The 21,846-nt window shown below is 40.5% G+C and overlaps 1 protein-coding gene and 1 non-coding gene across 2 annotated transcripts; one reads left to right on the forward strand and one right to left on the reverse strand.

Moving 5' to 3' along the window:
• Positions 1-3,226: 3,226 nt before the first annotated feature.
• LOC144066424 (U5 spliceosomal RNA) lies at positions 3,227-3,338 on the forward strand. Its single transcript, XR_013297589.1, has one exon. It is a non-coding gene; the product is annotated as a U5 spliceosomal RNA (small nuclear RNA).
• A 2,999-nt stretch (positions 3,339-6,337) lies between these two features.
• Positions 6,338-14,422, reverse strand: LOC144065875 (uncharacterized). Its single transcript, XM_077589079.1, has 3 exons — positions 13,748-14,422; positions 10,284-10,448; positions 6,338-9,508 (listed from the first exon to the last, which is right to left on the reverse strand). The coding sequence occupies exons 1-3, from the start codon at positions 13,815-13,817 to the stop codon at positions 7,353-7,355; spliced, it is 2,391 nt and encodes a 796-aa protein (XP_077445205.1). The 5' UTR covers positions 13,818-14,422; the 3' UTR covers positions 6,338-7,352.
• Positions 14,423-21,846: the final 7,424 nt, after the last annotated feature.

Consider the following 21,846-nt stretch of genomic DNA (forward strand, 5'->3'; position numbering starts at 1 on the left):
CTAGGTGGCTCCTCCATGCTTGCTTCCACGATATTTACTCTATGTATATCTACGCATGCGCATGTCATCCTTTATCGATATTGCCGTACGCACCGCTAAAAAAATACATACGATTGAGGATAATTTTTGCTGGTATACCGTGACAATAGTAACGATCGATGACAGTAGCGTCGTTGGCTACCAGCCTACGAGACTATCTGGATTTTAGCCAAAACGGTCTTGTTGAGATCGGTTTTCATAAATATTGGCGATTTTTTTTTAAATTTTTTCCCCGTACAAAAGTCGGTGTACGGCGTACATGATTTGAAATGGTAAAAAAACGTATAAAACGTACAAGTTGACAGGTATGAATTCAGTCATCAAAAATCACCTAATAAATTTCAAATTTTTGCATATTCAATTTTAGGAATTAAATATCTGTGTATTCAATTTTAGGAATTTAGACTTTTAGTATATTCAATTTTAGGAATTCAATATCTGTATATTCAATTTTAGGAATTTAGCCTTTAGTATATTCAATTTTAGGAATTTAGACTTTTAGTATACAGTGGTACCTCGAGATACGAGCTTAATCCGTTCCGGGACTGAGCTCGTATGACAAGATTCCCGTAACTCGAGCGCAAGTTTCCCATTGAAATGAATGGGAAACAAATTAATTCGTTCCAACTCTCTGAAAAAAAACACCAAAAACAGGATATTGGATTGAAGAAAATGTTTTATTTCTCATAATTCGCCATATATTGACAAAGTAATAAATAACGAGAGGTTTGATAGTAATAATGTGTTTAATAGGAGTAAAATTAGACACATTTCGCGGAGGGTAGACAGTGGCATACACGGAGGGGGGGGGGCTGTTCGGGGGGTTTTATCCACGGCAACAATGCACTCGTAAACGAACAAACAAATTTAAATTAACTTGGATAACTATATACAGACATTCAACGTTTAATGTGACTTCAAACAAAACTAAATTCTAAATTTGTTGTAATCTTTTTTACCTCACGTAGTTCTACGGGTTGACACCACCTGGCCGCTCCGCCGAAGTCTTCAAAACGAACGCATCAAGAGTTGTTTGTTTTTGTCTACCCTTCAAAATATATTTCGATAATGTCGCATACAAATGTCATCACAATAGGATAACGCACGACCACTTGCCAACGAGAAAGTCTTTAAAGAACGATCGCGGGAGATTCTTTCCTTAGAAAGAATAACAGGAAATACAATAGTTGACCTTACCCACGTATTGATTGTGGGTAATGAAGTTTTATTCTGAGAAAGGTTGCCATTGCCTATGGGTGTTGTGTGCACGAGTATACTTCATTACCCAGAAAGCCCTCTTTTTGCCCGCGCGTTGTGCGTTTCCTGGTCCTGTGAGAAACTCGTCTGAATTAATCGTTCTGTGCTCGTAGATATTGTTATACACGAAAGATATGCAAAAAAAATGCCATGGCCACCTGGCTTGGTCGCATCACGAAATTTTGACCGCATCACGGACAAATTATTAGATCGAAATTTCCCCCGTAAGACGAGCATTTTGTATGACGAGCGGTCGTATGACGAGGTACCACTGTATTCGCTTTTAGGAATTAAATAAGGTACTCGGATGATACGCTGAAAGATGTTTCGCCGACAGACGTTTGACAGACGGACAGGTCGCCGAATGGACGTTTCGCCGACGTACATTTGACAGACGGACAGGTCGCCGAATGGACGTTTGGCCGAACGTTCATTCGGCCGAATCAACGTTTGGCCGAACAGTGGTTTCGCCGAAACTGGATTCACGCGCTCGCCCCACCCCCGGATCGTGTGTGTACAAGTTTATCATCCTCGGCCCATTAGGATTTTTAATCCGTCCCGCCGGCGTTGTCCAAATTATAGTAAAAATCAATGATTCATTTCCCTTTGCCGCTCATCACTCTCAATTTATTAGTCTACCGTCAATGGCAGCCCCTGAATAAGCACTCTTGGGCGGGCATTGCAGCCCGGGTATAAGCACTTTTGGGCGGGCATGGAAGCCCGGGAATAAGCACTCTTGGGCGGGCATGAAAGCCCGGGAATAAGCACTCTTGGGCGGGCATGAAAGCCCGGGAATAAGCACTCTTGGGCGGGCAAATGTAGCAGAACTGAGCCGTAAAATGACAGCAATCGGGTCAAATATCAAATTGATATTTGGGACTAGGTGATGGAATAGGAGCTTGATCCTTCCACTCCACGCATCATCCTTGTACTGCAGTATCTCCATGAGAGATGCAAACCCCTCTATTTGTCCAAATACATATACTAACTTTTGAAATTCCTAAGTTTAATGATTGAAACGACAGAAGCGAATCTGAAATTTCATATATTATTCGTGAGGATGAGGGTTGATTTAAAATAACAAATTAAAGCCTTTCTTTTGTAACAAAATCTAAGTTCAACAAGACTGTATAAACATTCACATCTTATATAATAATATATAGGTTTAACAATAATCATTTTTGCCAGTACAGCTTGTTTAAATGACTGCTCAGCGTCGAGGTTTTGCTGTAATATGAAAGCAAAGCGCCACATTGACTACATTCAGCGAAACCAACGTAAGTTTCTGTAGCATATTCAACAATCAATTTGAAGCTCTTCCACACCTCACTTTTACCAGTGCATTTGTCATTTCACTTCTCCTGTCTGTAGTTTATCCTTAACTTTTTGCTCCCCCATATTGGGGATACCAGGTCAAAATAGATGCGGACTTGCGGACCGGAAGATTATTAAGAGGGCAGCCTTCACGTGACGTGCGCAAACCATGCTCTGGCTCTGCAACTCCTGTTTAATCCAAATTATTTATTTTATCACAAGTATTGTTAGTTTAGTGAACTCATCGTTTCATTATACATTGTTATAAACATCTATTTTAAAAAAAGTCAGTGAGAAAGACGGGCTCGGGCCCACAATCCCAACTCCATTTTGGATCATTTGGTATAATTACTAATTTCACTACACCATTAAGTCCAACCCATTTACACCCAAAGGATGCATGTATGCCCTGGATCATATTATATAGCAACGCTCTCCAATCCCCTGGCTGCCTCATACAGGTGCTGAAACGTGATTGGCTGCATAATACAGCTTCTGCAATGTAATTGGCTGCTCAATGGATTGGAACCACGCACTAGTTTTTAGTGCTTTAGCCTGTATTAAACTACTATTGCGGAGATAGACGTAGTTTGTTCTGTCAATTCTTCATCAATACACTCTTGCTTCTCTTCAAATCGCACAAATCTTTTGCCTTTTACTAAAGATTTCCGTGGAGAGGAACAATAAGATTTTCAATCAAGTCTTTGATGCTCTGTGCGAGCAGAGCTTCCTGTCTCTGTCAAAACTAAATATGTATTTAATATTAATCTGGGTTAAAGTTTTTTCACGCAATTTCACTGCTTGAATTTTTGCAGACTGTTTACGTCCTCAAGCATCTGACTTTGTTCAATTAAGTAAAAGTAATAAGTACATGTTGATGTTAATTCCTGAGTGTTTCAATTTATTTAATTCTGAAGAGGCGGTTTTCAGGTGTGCGTTTCCCTTTTTTAACTTTGTATTTTTTCAAAAATACTCTCTATTTGGTTTTCAATTTTTCGAAACATAATTTTGTTAGAGATTATAAAAATGTGATTTCTAGAGAATTGCTATTTTGTTGTAGTTGTATTTTGATTTGTGCCTTTGTTCAGACTTTTTTGTTTGTTTAAAATCATTATCTCGACAAACTAAGAACAAAAAATTATCACAAGATTTAAAATTCTGACTCTCTACTTCCCAATTAGCAGTTTCATGCAAATTTTTAATGACTGCATTAATGTTCTGCACAACACTAGATGTTACTAGCAAAGTGCATACCCGACCAAACAAAACAACAGGAACTGTGTGGGGGATGGGCTCCATCATCAAGTAGGATACGTACTCCAAACGAGCTTAATTGGTTCCGGGACTGAGCTCGTATGTCGATATTCTCGTAACTCGAAAGAACGTTTCCCATTGACATGAACTAAAAAAAAATTAGTTTATTCCAAGCCTCTAAAAAAACACCAAAAACAGGATATTGTATTGGAAAAACATTTTTATTTGTTCTAATTTGCCATCTGTCAACAAAGTAACAAATAGCTAGTGGTTTAATAGTACTAAAATGTGTTTAATAGTAGTAAAATTACTCTTTGCACGGCAACACGCTCGTAACATAACAAACAAATTTAAATGAACTTGGATTACGATGCAGACACACTCAAAAATAAGTTTAATCGAACCTAACACTAAACTTAATTCTATTTTTTTTTTGACATTTGATACCTTTCTTCTCCCGTGTTGGCTCTATTTGCCAGTCAATATTGACAGTTGTTTGATTTTGTCTTCCCTTCAAAATATTCCCAAAATGATGCACACAAATGTCCTCACAATAGGATAACACAGGACCATTTGCCAACGAGAAGTAGTATACTCCTCTCGTATTATCGAGCAAACTCCTCCGCCATTCGCATTGGCTAACGGGAAAAATCACTGAAAAAATGCAACGCTTCGGCCAGTGCTCGTGGAGACATTACACGAGGGCCTTGCGACGGGAAAGACAGTGCCCATGATGTTCTTATGAGCAGCCTCTCGGGTCCACTGTATGCTCGTATATCAAAATTTGTCTCATATCTCAAGATATATATTTGCTAGAAATTTTACTCGTATAGCAAATTGCTCGTATGTCGAGGTATTACTGTACTGTAATAAATAGCTAGACTGGCTTCCTCCATATACAAACTTTACTTACTTCTCACAAGTGAACATAACAAGGTAGACTTGATTCCAAAACAATAGAAAGCCTGGGTAACCTAAAAAAAAGGAAAAAAAATACAAATGGAAAACCAAGCTGGATTATTCACAGGAGTTAAAAAAAAACCACCTCTCCGGCCTGGCACACAAAAAAGGGCTCTCGTTCCCTGCAATAGTTACATTCACATTCAGAAACAAATGAATACATGTATATTTTTAAATAGAATTGAACCACCATCTCCCCCCTGTTCGCAAGGATTAATATATTAAGCCTGTACCCTTTACAGCAGGGGTCCCCAAACTTTTTCCTGTGAGGGCCACATACATTTTCCCTTCTCTGATGGGGGGCCGGTGTCAGTTTGTAACAGAAAAAGTGTGACGATCGTAGGGGAGCTTAATTTTTTTTTTACTGTTTTCCAGAAAGCCACAAAACCAAATAACCTTTTCCAGGTTCTTTACAGAAAAATAGTCAGTGAACAAATAATAACACTATTAATGAAATAAATAATAACTAAATAACCCTCTCTGAGTTCTTCACTGAAAAAACAGGAAATAAATAAAACTATTTAGGAAATAAATAATAACTAAATAACTCTCTGTGGGTTCTTCATAGAAGATATTTATTCCTAATATATAAATCCAATTCAGAGTTGCTCCCCTCCACCGCTGTGGGTCAAAAAGAACAATTCTCAAACAGGTTGCAGTTTTTATATGCTTGAATAGTCTGCGATGGTCCCAGGGCTCCGCCCTCTCCTGCGATCGTCCAGATGTCTCGGTAACACTGCTCGTGCATGCACCGGTGGACGTGCCCGCGTGCATCAAAGGGAAACACTCTCCCCACGCGTGTCACCAAAGAAGCAATGTGAAGCCCCGCTTCACTTTGATGATTTGTGGGCTCAGCGGGGGTGCAATGAACCAAACACAAGATTAAAACGTCCCAGTCTTCAAGGCCAAATAGGAAAAAAATCTGAAAATCTGATAGCGTCTCTGGTATTGTTCAGAGGGCCGGGCCAAATGTGCTGACGGGCCGTATCCGGCCCGCGGGCCGTAGTTTGGTGACCACTGCTTTACAGCAATTAAGCCACATAAAATGCATGCGAATCAAGAACTCAAAATTCATTCAATAACATTTAACATTACATTCCCTTTGTAGTTCATTTATCATCTCTTATAAAACTTTCTTACTCAAAGTTTTTCCAATAGTTACACATAAAATAAAAATCTAGTTACATTTCTGCCAATCATCCCCTTCAACATCAAAAAGATAAAAATAATTTACCATTAATTTCAGACATGAAGTTTCCGTATTTTAACACCTGTAGAAAGAAAACAATCTTTTACATATTAATTTGTCAAATTTTTCAAATTAATGTATTCATTTTCCTCTTAGTTTTAAATCTTAGCAAATAACGCTTCTCTTTTTTTGTCACCTTTGAATTTGGAAGGCTGATTTTGTCAACAAAACACCCAAAAAGTATTTTTCACCAAAAAGAGAGCTTTATTGGAACTACCAAAGATATCACGTTAAATCGGTTTAAAAACGTGATTCGTCTTCTAATATGACAAAAGTATAAGGACATTGTACTAATTTATTAATTTTCAGCAAATTAATTGTCTTTCACACCATATTTCTACTAATGTTTCTTAGATCCTAAATTCAATATATCAATTATTTTCATTAAAATGTATCATGTTTGAATAACACTCAATATGCTAGCAAATTCAATAGACAAAAACTGCAACTTTTCAAATTTCTTAGGCACGTCTTTAACTGTGAACACATATTTTCCATATTTAGATCACATTATTTATTATTCACTTTGTAATTCCCTAATTTAGGCTCTACCATTTCGTAAGTAAATAAAATCTTCAACGACACTCAATTTTCTTATACAGTAATACCTTGACATACAAGTGTTCCAACATACAAGAAATTTGAGATACGAGGAATATTCTGAGCAAATATTTTGCCTTGAGATACAAGACAAATTTGAGATATGAACATACCAGATGGTTCCCTATTGTGAGTCGGTGGTAAATTAGAACCAATTTTGGTGTTTTTTTTTAGGATGAAAATGGATTAATTTGTTTTTGTTCATTTCTATGGGAAGAATTGACTTGAGATACGAGTAAATTGACATACTAGTTCGATCCCGCAGTAAACTTGTATCTTAAGGTACTACTGCATTTGAATCGTGTGGATCGATATTACACATTAAAAACTGTAAACAAGATTTTCAGAATGCAAAACATAATTATACTTCGATTACAATGATATTTCATACAAAAATTGATAAAGCAAGCAAAGCCGTCATTGGCCACTCACTGCTTAACACAACACGTGTCTTTTAAGTCTATCCTTAGGACTAAATAAATCTCTGGCAAGAAGTTGAGCAGGAAAAGGGTTTCTAACTGATGTGGGTAATTGTGTTTTTAAGGTATTCCTGCTACAAATTGAGCAAAAAAATGCTTTTCTCCCTTGTGGGTTGTTAAGTCTTCTCTTCAGGTTCCCTTATGTGAAAATGTTGGAACATTGACTACGCCTGGAAAAGGTTTTTGAATTGTTAAGCTTTTTAATTGGGCTGTTGTAGCGAATCTGTGGCCACAGACTGAGCAGGAAAACATTTTTCTCCTGTATGGGTTAATAAGTGTTCTTTTAAGTTTCTCCTTTGGGAAAATGCTTGACCACAAACTGAACACAAAAATGGTTTTTCACCAGTGTGGGTTCTTGTGTGTATTTGTAAATTATGCTTTTGTGAACAGGCTTTACCGCAAACTGAACAGGAAAATGGCTTTTCACCTGTGTGTGTTCTTACATGACTAATTAATCTTGCATTCCGTGTGAATCTTTGACCACAAACTGAACACGAAAATGGTTTTTCACCTGTGTGGGTTCTTGTGTGGGCTTTTAAGTTTCCCTTGTCTGTGAATCCTTGACAACAAACTGAGCATGAAAATGGTTTTTCACCAGTGTGTGTTCTTGCATGACTAATTAGGTTTCCCTTCTGTGTGAATCCTTGACCACAAACTGAACACGAAAATGGTTTTTCACCAGTGTGTGTTCTTGCATGACTAATTAAGTGTCCCTTTTGTGTGAATCTTTGACCACAATCTGAACACGAAAATGGCTTTTCACCTGTGTGGGTTCTTGTGTGGCTTTTTAAGTTTCCCTTATATGTGAATGTTTGACTACAAAATGAGCACGAAAATGGTTTTTCACCAATGTGGGATCTTGTGTGGGTTTTTAAGCTTTTCTTGTGTAAGAATCGTCGACCACAAACTGAACACGAAAATGTTTTTTCACCAGTGTGGGTTCTTGTGTGTATTTGTAAATCATGCTTTTCAGAAAAGGCTTTAGCGCAAACTGAACACGAAAATGGCTTTTCACCTGTGTGGGTTCTTGTGTGGGTTTTTAAGTTTTCCTTCCGTGTGAATCTTTGACCACAAACTGAACAAGAAAATGGTTTTTCACCTGTGTGGGTTCTTGTGTGGGTTTTTAAGTTTTCCTTGTCTGTGAATCCTTGACCACAAACTGAGCATGAAAATGGTTTTTCACCAGTGTGGGTTCTTGTGTGAATATTTAATTTATCCTTCCTTGCAAAGGTCTGACCACAAACTGAACACGAAAATGGTTTTTCACCAGTGTGTGTTCTTGCATGACTAATTAAGTGTCCCTTCTGTGTGAATCTTTGACCACAATCTGAACACGAAAATGGCTTTTCACCTGTGTGGGTTCTTGTGTGGGTTTTTAAGTTTACCTTATATGTGAATGTTTGACTACAAAATGAGCACAAAAATGGTTTTTCACCAATGTGGGATCTTGTGTGGGTTTTTAAGCTTCTCTTGTGTAAGAATCTTCGACCACAAACTGAACACGAAAATGGCTTTTCACCTGTGTGGGTTCTTGTGTGGGTTTTTAACTTTTCCTTCAGTGTGAAACTTTGACTACAAACTGAACACGAAAATAGTTTTTCACCTGTGTGGGTTCTTGAGTGGGTTTTTAAGTTTTCCTTCCGTGTAAATGTCTGACCACAAACTGAACACGAAAATTGTTTTTCAGCAGTGTGTGTTCTTCTGTGCATTTTAAATTTTCCCTTGTGTGTAAATGTTTTACCACAAACTGTACATGATAAGGGTTTCTCCCCAGTGTGGCTCCTCATATGTGTTTTCAAAGAAGACTTTTCCCCAAAAGTTTTCCCACACTGAAAGCATTTGCAGAGTTTGTCGCCACTGGGATTTTTCTTAACACCTTCAACATCATCATCGTCAAAAAGCAAGTCATTGCCATCTGACAAAGGAGCAATTAAATTTTCTGCTCGCCATCCTTCCATTGAGCTGCCGTTCAGAGGCTCCGCTCCCCCACGGGCCATGCCCAGATCATCTTCACTCTTGAAAGGCTCACCAGTTGACCATTTGACACATTCCTCGTTTTTGAATGGATGTTGCTCTTCTCTTTTGCACTGTTGAGAGAACTCTGGCTCCTCCTCTTTAATTTGGGGCCATGATGAGGTGCTTGCAGGCTCCGCCCCTCCACTGGCCTCGCCCAGATCATCTTGCCTAGTCAAGGCCTCACCAGGTGACCAGGTGACATCATCTTCCTCCTTTTGGATTGGAAGTTGCTCTTCTCTCATTTGTTGTTGAGGGAACCCTGGCTCCTCCTCTTTGATTTGGGGGAGCTCTTTCAGGCCAACAAACTCTTGCCCATCAGGACCTAGATTTTCCCTGAAGCCTGCAAAGACAAAAAAATAATATGCATCACTACATGTAGCCAAAAATGGGCATTTTTTTTTCTTACTTTTACAAGTTTATTATCACAACATGGTTGATCATTTTGCAATAATATGTGAAATATGAACTGTATTCTTATATTTAATCTTGCACCCTTCTGCACTCTTATGAATTTAGTTACTAGAATAGAATTTTTACTGACACCTACAGGTCAAGGCCTGTCATCACTTTGTATATAACACACCCCTTTTCGTGTTCCCGCCTAAAGTTTGTCTCCGCCTAACTTCTATTAAATACCATCACCGACCGAGCGGACGGCGTATCTGGTTGGGGAACCTCGACGTGGACGCTGGCTCTGTCCGTCCGCTCGCCCCCTTCTTAGGAAGGGTGGGGGCTAGCCAAGGGGGCTAGCCAAGAACAAAGGAAGCGGACCGAGCAGCGACCATTTTGAGAGCGGTCGAGATGAGGCCTCCCTTCCAGATAACCTCCTTCGGCCGGGAGTTAAAAAGTACCACGTGTTTTGCTGCTTCCTCTGTATGAAGATTATTGTCGAGGCAACCCAGCTTTGACATAATATATGCCAGAAAAGTCACGTTTTAGGTTTGATCCAGTCATCCGGTACACAATTTAAAGACAAAATAGTGGTGACATTCAGATTATGTTGATTATTTAAAATATTTTATACTTTTCATTTATTGTTATTCATGTTGTGGTGTTTGCAGGCTCCGCCCCTCCGCTGGCCACGCCCAGAACATCTTCCCTCTTCACGAACTCACCAAGTGACCAGGTGAAATGATCTTCCTCCCTTTTGATTGGAAGTTGCTCGTCTCCCATTTGTTGTTGAGGGAACTCTGCCTCCTCCTCTTTGATTTGGGGGAGCTCAACTTCCCCTTCAAGGTCAACAGACTCCTGCCCTTCAGCACCAAGATCATTTCTGAAACCTGCAAAGATACAAAGAGAAATGATTAACCATTTTCCAATTATTAAATGACTGCATTTCTTGTTCACAGAAATGAAACCAGACGGGAGAGGGCGCCATACATTCATTTTGTCACGATGCAGTACAGTGGTACCTCTACATATGAGCCTAATTCGTTTCGGGACTGAGCTCGTATGTCGATCTTCTCGTAATTCGAGTGAACGTTTCCCATTGAAATGAACTAAAAACAAATTAATTCGTCCAAACCCCCCATCAAAGCTAATGCTGACAGTCAAGTCTGACCTGTTGTATTTCTGGCATAAGTTTTGATTCTATTTAGGGCTGAAAATGTCCGTTCGACAGAAGCAGTGGAGACGGGGATGGTCACTGTCAAACCCACTGTGTACAGCCGCCCCATGCTCTCACTCAGATTTTTCTGCTGAAGGAAGTCAAGGATATCAGTGGGAGATTTTCCTGTAAAATCATCCATGGCATATACATTACAATCAGTTCTGTTCTTAGCTGACCGATGCAGATCGAAAAGTGTACCGTGGCTCTGCGTTAAGATGGAGAAAGCTGCATGTGGGAAAGTTTTCTGGTATTCCCAAAACTTCTGTGGGTCGAGGAGGGAAAGAAACATCAGTCTCTCGTGTTCTTGAAATCTGGTCCGCGTCTGGCAAGTAATATTGTCCAGAATCCTGTCGTGGAGTTGGTGGTAATGCGCGCGAGAATCTTGCGCTTGACCTCTTCATGTGCTTGGAGCACCCGCACTGCATTCTGTGGCCTCGTAGATTTCCTTTCTTGACTCATCTAGGGCTCAACTGTCACAAAACTCCTTTACTCTTGCAGGACAAAACTGTACATCCAGTTTGTTGTTCTGTAGTATTGAAAAAAGCATGTCGGAATTCTCAAAAAGGCCATTAAATGTGTGAAGCAAAAAAACAAAATTCAAAATCATCCAGATGTGCTTTAAATCCATCAGCACACCGCACAGAATCATTCACCATTATAGAAACAAACACCACTTCTATTTCCCTTCTCATCGCTTCCTCCATCACTTCATTTTGCCCGACATGCCACTAAACACTTTATTAGTGGACAGGTGGGAATGTAAATCTGTGTTTCTCTCAGCAATGAGAGAAAGAAGTTCCACATAATTTCCTTTGTTTGGGGATGCAGCGCTTTCATCGTGTCCCCGAAATGAAAGTTTACAGTCTATCAAACTTTTTAAGATTTCCCCATTTTTCTTTACCTTTTAGTTGTGGCACTCCGTTTCCCTGCGCCCTTGCTCGCTGAACTGTAACTTCACTCGGGTTTTCCAAAATGTTTTGGAGAGCACCGTTGCTTGTAAGTGTCCGGCAGTGCCTTGGTGTCTCGTTGCTGCTTTGGTTAAACAAGTCAAATTTGCTAATCCAGTGTTGCTCCAAACACCATGTCGATCGGTGGCAAATAACAAGCACTCCCAGCAATACAATTTGCAGTGTTCCTCGGAGCCCGTGAGCCAGGGGTTGCGCTCGTAGTTAGCGAACTGAAAGTGGCGGACAAACCCTTTTCTTCGTTGTAACAGGCTTGCTAACTTCGGAGTTGGCAACCCTTTCTTAATGATTTCCATTTTTTTCTGGAAAAGTCTGTCTAGAAAATGGCTTCATCAGCAAATCTGCAACCAAATCCGTTTGTTTTCCTCCGTCAGCCATTGTGGGTGGAGTTTGTGAGCTCTGGCTGGCTCACTCTGGCTTTGGCCTGCCTACTCTATCACTAGCCAATCATAGTTGGTGAAAGCGATGACGTATCCCTACGCCTGCGAGAAGGCTTTGGTGTCACCAAATCGAATTCTCAATGATTAAAGCAACAGTCTTATCGACGCTTGTTTAATGCAGCAGAGCAAAGCCTGCAGAATTGATTGTGAAGGCCTTGAGGCAATATTTTACAATACAATATCACGTAAGAGCACAGCAAGTGAACACAAAAAAGTTAAGAGGCTGCAACTTCACATAAAATTGTTTCAATGGATAATGAGTAGAATCCGGACACAGTCTAAAAATGTTACTTTTCTTCAAATAAATGAAGTATTTGCTTTAACTCCTTGAAGGACTGCTAAAACAACAAACAAAAATTTGGCATTTTACCAAATATTTCTCGAGATTAATTAGCCCCATGGCAACCAAAACATTTTTTGTTAAGCGCAACATTTTTTTTCCTCAAGTGTTCCAGTGCAATAATGAGAACAAGAAAAGCTTTTTTTTGTACTTCACATCTGTATGTAACACAAAAATAAATAATTGAATTTAACTTATGCACAATATCTTCAAAAACCACCAAATAATGGCTGAAATGTGATTGGTTAAATGCTTCAATATGAAAACACACATCTGGAAGCAGTGCAACCAGGGGGAAAGCAATGAAAGGAAGCTAACAGACAATTTGGAATCATTAAATAAGTATTGATGGACAAAATATAATATATGATTCAGATATTTCTTAGGCCAGCAGAGAAGGCCTTGACGGCACACCACTGTCTTTTATTCAAGCTAGTCTGTCATTATTTTGGGGATATATTTATTTAAAGAAACCATCAAATATTTCCTTTTTTGTAGTTTTTCGTAGAGAGAGAAATAAATTTAAATTAAATTTAAAAAGCAAAATGGTTTAAATCACTTATTTTTACTTTTTTTATTTTTATATTATATTTTTATTAAAACAAAACAACTCAATATTAGATTTTTTAAATAAAAATGTTAGGTTTTTTCTAGAAAAATAGTTGGTAAGAGTACATATTAAATTTATTTATAATTATATTTGAATTTTAACATGAAAAATGAAGTACTCTGCAGGCCGCACCACGGAGATTTGGCCCTCGTGCCGCAACTTTGACACCTTTGTTTGAACGCTGCTCTCGTTGTTTAGTGCATCTGCATGTTCATTTTTTTGCATTTTAAATTCACAGCATGCAAGTAAGTGTTATGTTACTCAAGCATTTAGCCAAAAATGGAGGGCGAGTAGCAGGAACTGTTGAAGGCCTCTGGGGGCGCTCGCGCATTGCGTGATAAAGAAAAATACACTGTGGATACAATAAATGGAAAGCTACTGTTTGCTGCCGTTGTTAAAGGATAAACACGTTGAGACCCATTCTTTCCGTCCTAGAGTGGTCACATTAAAATAGAAATAGCATTTATTACGTCTTTCTTCGAACGGCGCTAGTGCGAATCCGTGAAAAAGTACGAATGCTAAAATAATTTTATGTCAATAGAATACCTTTAAGCCTTAAAGGTATTTTTTCCATTAAACATTGAGTGAATTAATGGAAATAAAAAGTCAACCTACCTTCTTGTCTATATCCTTTGAGGTCAAAAAGTTCCTCCTGGAACTTTGGCCGTTTCGTTCCTGCAGGCATTTCCACGCGTGGATTCTGATGATGGCGGCGCCTTTGTTGATAGCTGCTAGCTAAAATAAGCTAAGCTAAAGTAGGGCGCAAAGCTTTAACGGGTTCTTCAACGACTTGAGGTCTTGTTTCTTTGATAGATGCTAGCTAAGATAAGCTAAGATAAAGCATAACACGCGCTTCGACGACTTTTTCCTTTAATAGCTGCTAGCTAGGCTAAGCTAAATTAGCCTGGAAAGCTCCAACGAGTTCTTCGGTGACTTGTTTCTTTGATAGCTGCTAGCTAAATTAAGCTAAAGCACAAACAAGCATTCGACGACTTGTTCCTTTGATAGCCTCTAGGCTCAGCTAAAGTAGTGCGCAAAGGTCCAACCAGTTCTTGGACAACCCGGACTTGTTCCTTTGGTAGCTGCTAGGCTAAGCTAAAAAGGGTTTTGCTGATAGTGATGGGACGATCGACACTAGTGAATCAATAGCGTGCGGAGAGTTCAAGAGAGAAAACCCGTATTGGGGCGTGTATAGTATAAGAAAGAATCACGTGACCGGTACAGGAAATGTATCGTTTGGCCAAAGTGTTTAGTATAAAGAAATAAACTGTATCAAAGTGTCGTATGTCTGTTGGATGGGCTTTTGCGTAATTATGATATATTTATCAAAGGAACAACTCGTTCTAAGTTTTCCCCAGTGTGGAATCATTTTGATCGTGTGACGCAAAACGAAATCACTTTTATTTCATTTGATTTAACAGTTAACAAAATGTGGACATAAGTTAAAAAAAATAACTCGAATTTGATCTATTTTACTTATCAACTCCGTTTGGAATTTAGAAAAAGGATTTATTTCACCAGCAATGATTTTATAACTACTGCAGGGTTCACTAATGAGCGACCAACACGGTTTCATTACAGTGCCGACAGTGTGTCAATAGTAAGAATTTCTTGAAAAGAAATGACCATGTCTAGTAAGGTTCTCTCTACTAATGTTTTTATTCCCCCATTATTAGTAACACAGTGTAGATTTATATTTGGAAACATCAAAATAGTTGTAAAGTATTTTTCAATCTAAATAGCAATTGTAAGTATATATCAGGGGTCCCCAAACTTTTTCCTGTGAGGGCCACATAACCTTTCCCTTCTCTGATGGGGGGCCGGTGTCAGTTTGTAACAGAAAAAGTGTGACGATCGTAGGGGAGCTCAAAAAATGTATTGTTTTCCAGAAAGCCACACAACCAAATAACCCTTTCCAGGTTCTTTACAGAAAAAAAGTCAGGAAACAAATAATAACACTATTAATGAAATAAATAATAACTAAATAACCCTCTCTGAGTTCTTCACAGAAAAAAACAGGAAATAAATAACACTATTTATGAAATAAATAATAACTAAATAACTCTCTCTGGGTTCTTCATAGAAAAAAAAAGCCATGGAACATTAACTTTCTGTTGTGCCATGCACAATCTTCTCCCTTTGCTCTGAAGTTTATGCACGACACCACAACCGTCATTACAGAATCCCACGTCAACATTTTGCAGCACAGTGCTTGCTGGTGAATTTGGCAGTGGACTCGTAGCGGGGCAATGAGACCCCTTTTTTCCAACTCCCGGTTCATGCGTCCCATTATTAGACCGCGAGTTTCAGCCACCACGCTAGGAGCCCCGTCAGTCGTGATGCTAGCTAGCTTTAACCAGTCCAGGTCCAACTTCTCCATGGTTTGGCACACTTTGTCAAAAATATCCTCTCCTGTTGTAGTCCATTTGAGATTTTGGAGGGCTGCCAGATCCTCGCAAATCTCAAAGTTTGCGCTAACTCCACGAATAAAAATGAGCAGTTGCGCTGTGTCTTGCACGTCCGTGCTTTCATCCAGTGCTAATGAAAAAAAGTCAAATTCTTTCGTCTTCTGCTGCAGCTGGGCATATACATTACTCCCGATTTCTTCAACGCGTCTGGCGATTGTACTCGCCGACAGACTTACGGCATTAAATGCATCTTTCTTCTCGGGACACACTTCCTCCACGACAACATCCATACATTTCTTAAAAAACTCTCAGTCAGTGAAAGGCTTACCGTTGCTTGCTATCAGTTTAGCAACCCGAAAGCTGGCCCGAACGGATGCCTGGTTCAGCTGAGCTTGGCGTAGAAATGTAGTCTGCTGAGATAATTGTCCAACTTTTAGCTTTGAGAGTTTGTCTGCTCGTGTTTGGCCTTGCACGCTATCGTACTTGTCTTTGTGACGGGATTCATAGTGCCGGCGAAGATTGTATTCTTTGAATACTGCCACCGTCTCTTGACAGATGAGACAAACAGCCTTTTCTTTGCATTGAACAAAAAAATTATCGTTTGTCCACTGCAGGTTAAATACCCTGCATTCTGAATCAATTTTTCTCTTAACTAACCTTTTCGCCATTACAGTGGTACCTCGTCATACGACCGTTTGTCATACGGAATGCTCGTCTTACGGGGGAAATTTCGATCGAATAATTCGCCCGTGATGCGGTCAAAATTTCGTTATGCGACCAAGCCAGGTGGCCATGGCATTTTTTTTTGCATATCTTTCGTGTACGTATAACAATATTTACGAGCACCGGATGAGCTATTCAGACCAGGAAACGCACAACGCCCATGCGCGGGGAAAAGAGGGCTTTCTGGGTAATGAAGTATACTCGTGCTCGCAACAGCATCCCCGGGGATGCGAACACAGATGCTACAAGCTAAAAGGAGCCGCTAGCCAGCGCCCCCGAAGCTACCATGAGCAGCGGGGCGATCGCTGATAAAAGACTCTGCTCGTTGGCTGCTCATAAGAACATCGGGGGCACTGGCTCGCAACAGCATCCCCGGTAGAAACTCTATCATAGTCGCCGTTCGAGGGGATGCAAACACAGATGCTACAAGCTAAAAGGAGCCGCTAGCCAGCGCCCCTGTAGCTCGCATGAGCAGCGGGGCGATCGCTGATAAGACTGCTTGCTGCTCGTTGGCAAGTGGTCGTGCGTTCTCCGATTGTGAGGACATTTGTGTGCATCATTTTCGGAATATTTTGAAGGGAATAGTACGACAGCAAACAGCCCATGGATAGCGAACGTGAGGGTGGAGTGTTTGTTCTGTTTACGAGTGCGTCGTGTTGAAAACAAACCGAAGCCCCCCGCCCCTTTTGTGCGTCTCTCTCTCCCCTCGGCGAAATCCGCCCAATTTTAGTTAGATTAAACACTTTATTTCTATTAAACCACTCGTTATTTATTACTTTGTCAATATATGGCGAATTATAAGAAATAAAACATTTTTTTCAATCCAATATCCTGTTTTTGGTGTTTTTTTCAGAGAGTTGGAACGAATTAATTTGTTTCCCATTCATTTCAATGGGAAACTTTACCTCGAGTTACGAGAAACTTGTCATACGAGCTCAGTCCCGGAACGGATTAAGATCGTATGTCGAGGTACCACTGTATTCCGTTCTCAAACAGGTTCAGGTTGCACAGTTTTTATATGCTTGAATAGCATCGCAATAGCGATGGCCCCAGGGCTCCGCCCTCACCTGCGATCGTCCAGATGTCTCGCTAACACTCCGCTCGCGCATGCAACGATGGAAGTGCCCGCATGGATCAAAGGGAAACACTCCCCGCGCGTGTCACCAAAGAAGCAATGCGAAAGCCCGCTTCACTGGGATGATTTGTGGGCTCAGCAGGGGTGCAATGAACCAAACACAAGATTAAAACGTCCCAGTCTTCAAGGCCAAATAGAAAAAAAATCCGATAGCGTCTCTGGTATTGTTCAGAGGGCCGGTCCAAATGTGCCGGCGGGCCGTAGTTTGGTGACCCCTGCGCTAAATGGACCGAAGAGTATGCCGCTCGTCAGAATCCTTTTGCGAACGAAGACGTGTTGGGAGTGATTTCTCCTTGCAAGTTGTAAGCAGTTATGTTGAAAGATGTCTTCCAATTTTAATTAAATATTACTAATAATAATTTAAGGGTATTAATCATTATTCCAACTATATATATATATATATATATATATATATAGAGAGAGAGAGAGAGAGAGAGAGAGAGAGAGAGAGAGAGAGAGAGAGAGAGAGAGGGAGGGAGGGAGGGAGGGAGGGAGGGAGGGAGGGAGGGAGGGAGGGAGGGAGGGAGGGACGGACGGAGAGGCAAAGAGGGTGAGGGAGGGAGAGATGGAGAGAGGGAGCGGGAGGGAGAGATGGAGAGAGGGAGCGGGAGGGAGCGGGAGAGAGCAAGAGAGCGAGAGAGAGAGATTAAATCGGATTTAAAGAACTGGATATAAAGCCTTAAATATTTTTCATAGATCTAAAACAATGTTTATTTGAGCTTTTATTTTCAATAAGGGAAGAATCATTTGTTGAAAATATTTCTATATAGTTATTTTTACATTTTACAAAATACTTATTGAACTAAAACACAAAAAGAACAAAATTGGAGGGAAAAATTGCAAATATTCGTTAAAAATGGGAAAATCAATACATAATTTACATCTAGTGGTTGGTCCGGATTAAGGGAATAATGTAAATAAAAGAAAAAATAAACTTTTCCTTTTGGATTTAAGACACCTTTGAGAAATTGCTAATTTTCTGATATAATTTCTTAAAATGTGCTTCTTCGATAACTTGTGATTGACAGTGTCTTAAATATTGTGTACAGTGTCCACGAATACTGAATTTAGAATGAAACAAATTTTCTCCTGACCAAGAGAGAGCAGTACGTAAATAAGAGACTGATTCCTGCGAGTTCAAACCGTTTCGATGAAGAACTACCTCTCCCGTGATGCCAATCGTCAAAACAGAACAGCATCATGACCAAGGACGATTTTTTTCTGCGCATGCGCGTTTTGCGACGCCTCCTTTTGAGACGCGATCTTCAAGTGATTTATGTTTAATTTAATTTTCAATTAAATTCAAACCTGCGCAAACCTTTTTTTGCTCAAACCACATGTCAGAAAATTTGAAGAATAATTATTTCCTATTTCCAACTCTCTTACATTTATAAACTTAATGCATCGAAGGAAGTGACGCTGACACCACGCATGCGCAGTTTTCGCCACCAAACCTAACCTATGGGTCCCAGTCGTGTCTAGCTTAAGCTACTTTATGACCTTAAATATCAGCCAAAATCATTTTCAAGACCTCGTTGAAGCTTTGTGGGCTACTTTAGCTCAGCCTGTTAGCATATATCAAAGGAATAACTCTTCAAGTCGTCGATGAACTTTGAAGCTTTGCGCCCTCTTTAACTTAGCCTAGTTAGCAGCTATCAATGGCGTCTCCATCAGAATTTACGTGTGGGAAAAGACCAGCAAAGTTCCACGAGGAAAACTCGACATTTTGCAAAATAATGCATGCAAAAGTTGTCCTTCACAGACTAGAAGGTGGGTCCAGTTTTATATCTATATATTTCCTAAACCATTAAGGCTTAATGGTAATTGTAGAAGTGCTATTTTTGTGCGATGCAATTGCAAATTCAAGTACAGTAATCCCTCAGCATTTCACTACATCGCAGATTTTTTATGGGGAAAATGTATTTTTATGTTTTCAATTATTTTTCAAGCGGAAGCAACTCCCATGTCTTCCGCTTGCTACTAGGACTCAGCACTGAAGTTTTTTTTTTTTAAGTCCTTAAAAATGTGAAAAGCGGCCCAGAGGAGCGAGTGGTTAGCGCGTCGGCCTCACAGCTCTGGGGTCCTGGGTTCAAATCCAGTTCAAGTCCACCTTTGTGGAGTTTTCATGTTCTCCCCAGGCCTGCGTGGGTTTCCTCCGGGTACTCCAGTTTCCTCCCACACTCCAAAGACATGCATAGACTTTGCATAGTAAGGCTTTTTTTATATAATAAAAAAGACCATGTATAGTAAAGCATTAGTTTCTTTAAAAATGACCATTTATAGAAAGGCTATTTTTCTTTTTTTTTAACCTTTTTATTTTGACGCGTGTGGGTTTTCTCTGGGTACTCCAGCTTCCTCCCACATTCTAAAGACATGGTAGGCTGATTGGACACTCTAAATTGCTCCTAGGTATGAGTGTGAGTGTGAATGGTTGTCTGTCTTGTTGTGCCCTGCGATTGGCTGGCCAACAATTCGGGGTGCCCCCGCCCGCCTCTGGCCCAAAGTCAGCTGGGATAGGCTCCAGCACCCCCCCATGACTCTGATGAGGATAAAGCGGTTCAGAAAATGAGATGAGATTAAAGAATCCTTTGAGTTTAATAAAATAAAACATTTTTAAACATTGAAATGTGTAGTTTGCTCTTAATTGGGTGCTCGGATGATTCGCTGAAAGACGTTTCGCCGACGGACGTTTGACAGATGGACAGGTCGCCGAATGGACGTTCCACCGAATGGTCAATCGGCCGAACGGAGCTTCCGCGGAGCGGAAGTTTCGCCGGCGCGCTCGCCCCGCCCCCGGATCGTGTGTGTACAAATTTTTCAACCTCGGCCCGCGGGCCATTTACGGTCGTTACAGATAACAATCATTTAGGAATAACAAGGACATGTACTGCCTGCCCCCCACCCCCCGCCGCAATAATAAGGGCATGTACTGCCCCCCGCTGGGCATATTTCTAAATACAAGTACACGGCGTATAATGACAGCACTCATGTTAATTTCATCCTAAAACAGCATTTAATGATCAAATACAAATACTGGAGTTTTTTGGACATTAGAACCGAGCCCAGGGAAGTGAATTCCTCAGTAAAATGTCGCGATGACGTCGCGATAAGGCAAAAAAACGTCTCTCTATATATATACGACCATTCGCCAAACGGCTCAAACTGCGTCTAATGATTAAATACAAATACTAGTATTTGGATATACAATACAAGTATTGTATTTTATACTAGTATCTTATTTAAAAGAAGACAAAGGAAATTCACATTCTTCGTGTATACAGACTAGTTGTCCGATGCGCGTTGTGAGACAACGGAGCTCAACGTCGTCGCTTGTCAGCCATTTTAAGAACAGAGCCATTCGCCAAACGGCTTAAAATGCTCTCAAATTCGGTCAAATCCAGCCGAAAACAGCGTTTAATGATTAAATACAAAAACTAGTATTTGTATTTAATCATTAAACGCATTTTGAGCAGTTTGGCGAATGGTCGTATATAGACGTTTTTTCGGATACGCTCGGGGAAAAAAACCCGCCGATGTATGTGGTGCTCACACTTATAAAAAAATATGGTGCTCAGGATTCCAGCGGGGCATGTGTCACCCCTGTCCGCCCACAGAGCACTCTGCTCGGTGAAAAACCCCCTCCAATGTGTGTGGGGCTCAAATTTGAAAAATTTCTGGAGCTCCAGAAATTCAGCGGGGCGCCGTCCAACCCAGTCTGCTCAGGGTGCACTATTCTCGGATAGGCTCGGGGGAACCCCCGCCAATTTTTAAAGTGCTCAAACTCGGGAAATATATGGAGCTCGATAATGAAACTCAGCATGTGTCATTAAAATCCGCCCACGAAGCACTGTTCCTGGGGAGAAACCCCTCCGATGACCGTAGGGATATGATTTACATACTCGGCGGGCCGGATTAAAAATCCTAACGGGCCTTATATGGCCAGTGGGCCGAGGTTGAAAAACTTGTACACACACGATCCGGGGGCGGGGCGAGCGCGCCGGTGAAACCTCCGTTCGGCCGATTGACCGTTCGGTGGAACGTACATTCGGCGACCTGTCCCTCTGTCAAACGTCCGTCGGCGAAACGTCTTTCAGCGAATCATCCGACCACGCTTAATTGTACTTTAATTTTGAAGGTGAACTCTGTTTTCCTCAAACTGTTTATTACATTGCAGGTCACCCGCGAGTGCTGTAATTATTCCTTGTTAATAAAACATTTGCTGTGGCAGCCAGCATATTACAGGAATACCATACAAGTGTCCCAATTTACGGAAAATTTGAGAAACGAGCTAAATTCCGAGGAATTTTTTTCCTTGAGATATGAGACAAATTCGAGACACGAGCTTATGAGATGGTTCCGGGTGGTCGAATATGTGTGGGTGTGTATAGTCATTTGAGTTGATTTCAGTTAAATTTCAAGTTAATGTCATGTTATGAGCCTAACCACCG

This window comes from Stigmatopora argus, chromosome 20, assembly GCF_051989625.1.
Source record: "Stigmatopora argus isolate UIUO_Sarg chromosome 20, RoL_Sarg_1.0, whole genome shotgun sequence".
Classification (NCBI taxonomy): domain Eukaryota; kingdom Metazoa; phylum Chordata; class Actinopteri; order Syngnathiformes; family Syngnathidae; genus Stigmatopora; species Stigmatopora argus.

What these genes read in the sequence shown, in the direction of transcription:
- LOC144065875 (XM_077589079.1), bottom strand. Translation starts at nt 13,817, where the DNA reads ATGCCTGCAGGAACGAAACGGCCAAAGTTCCAGGAGGAACTTTTTGAC. An exon ending in CAAAGGATATAGACAAGAAG is followed by an intron (nt 10,449 to 13,747) that starts GTAGGTTGACTT and finishes GTATCTTTGCAG; the next exon opens with GTTTCAGAAATGATCTTGGT. An exon ending in TCATTTCACCTGGTCACTTG is followed by an intron (nt 9,509 to 10,283) that starts GTGAGTTCGTGA and finishes TTGTCTTTGCAG; the next exon opens with GCTTCAGGGAAAATCTAGGT.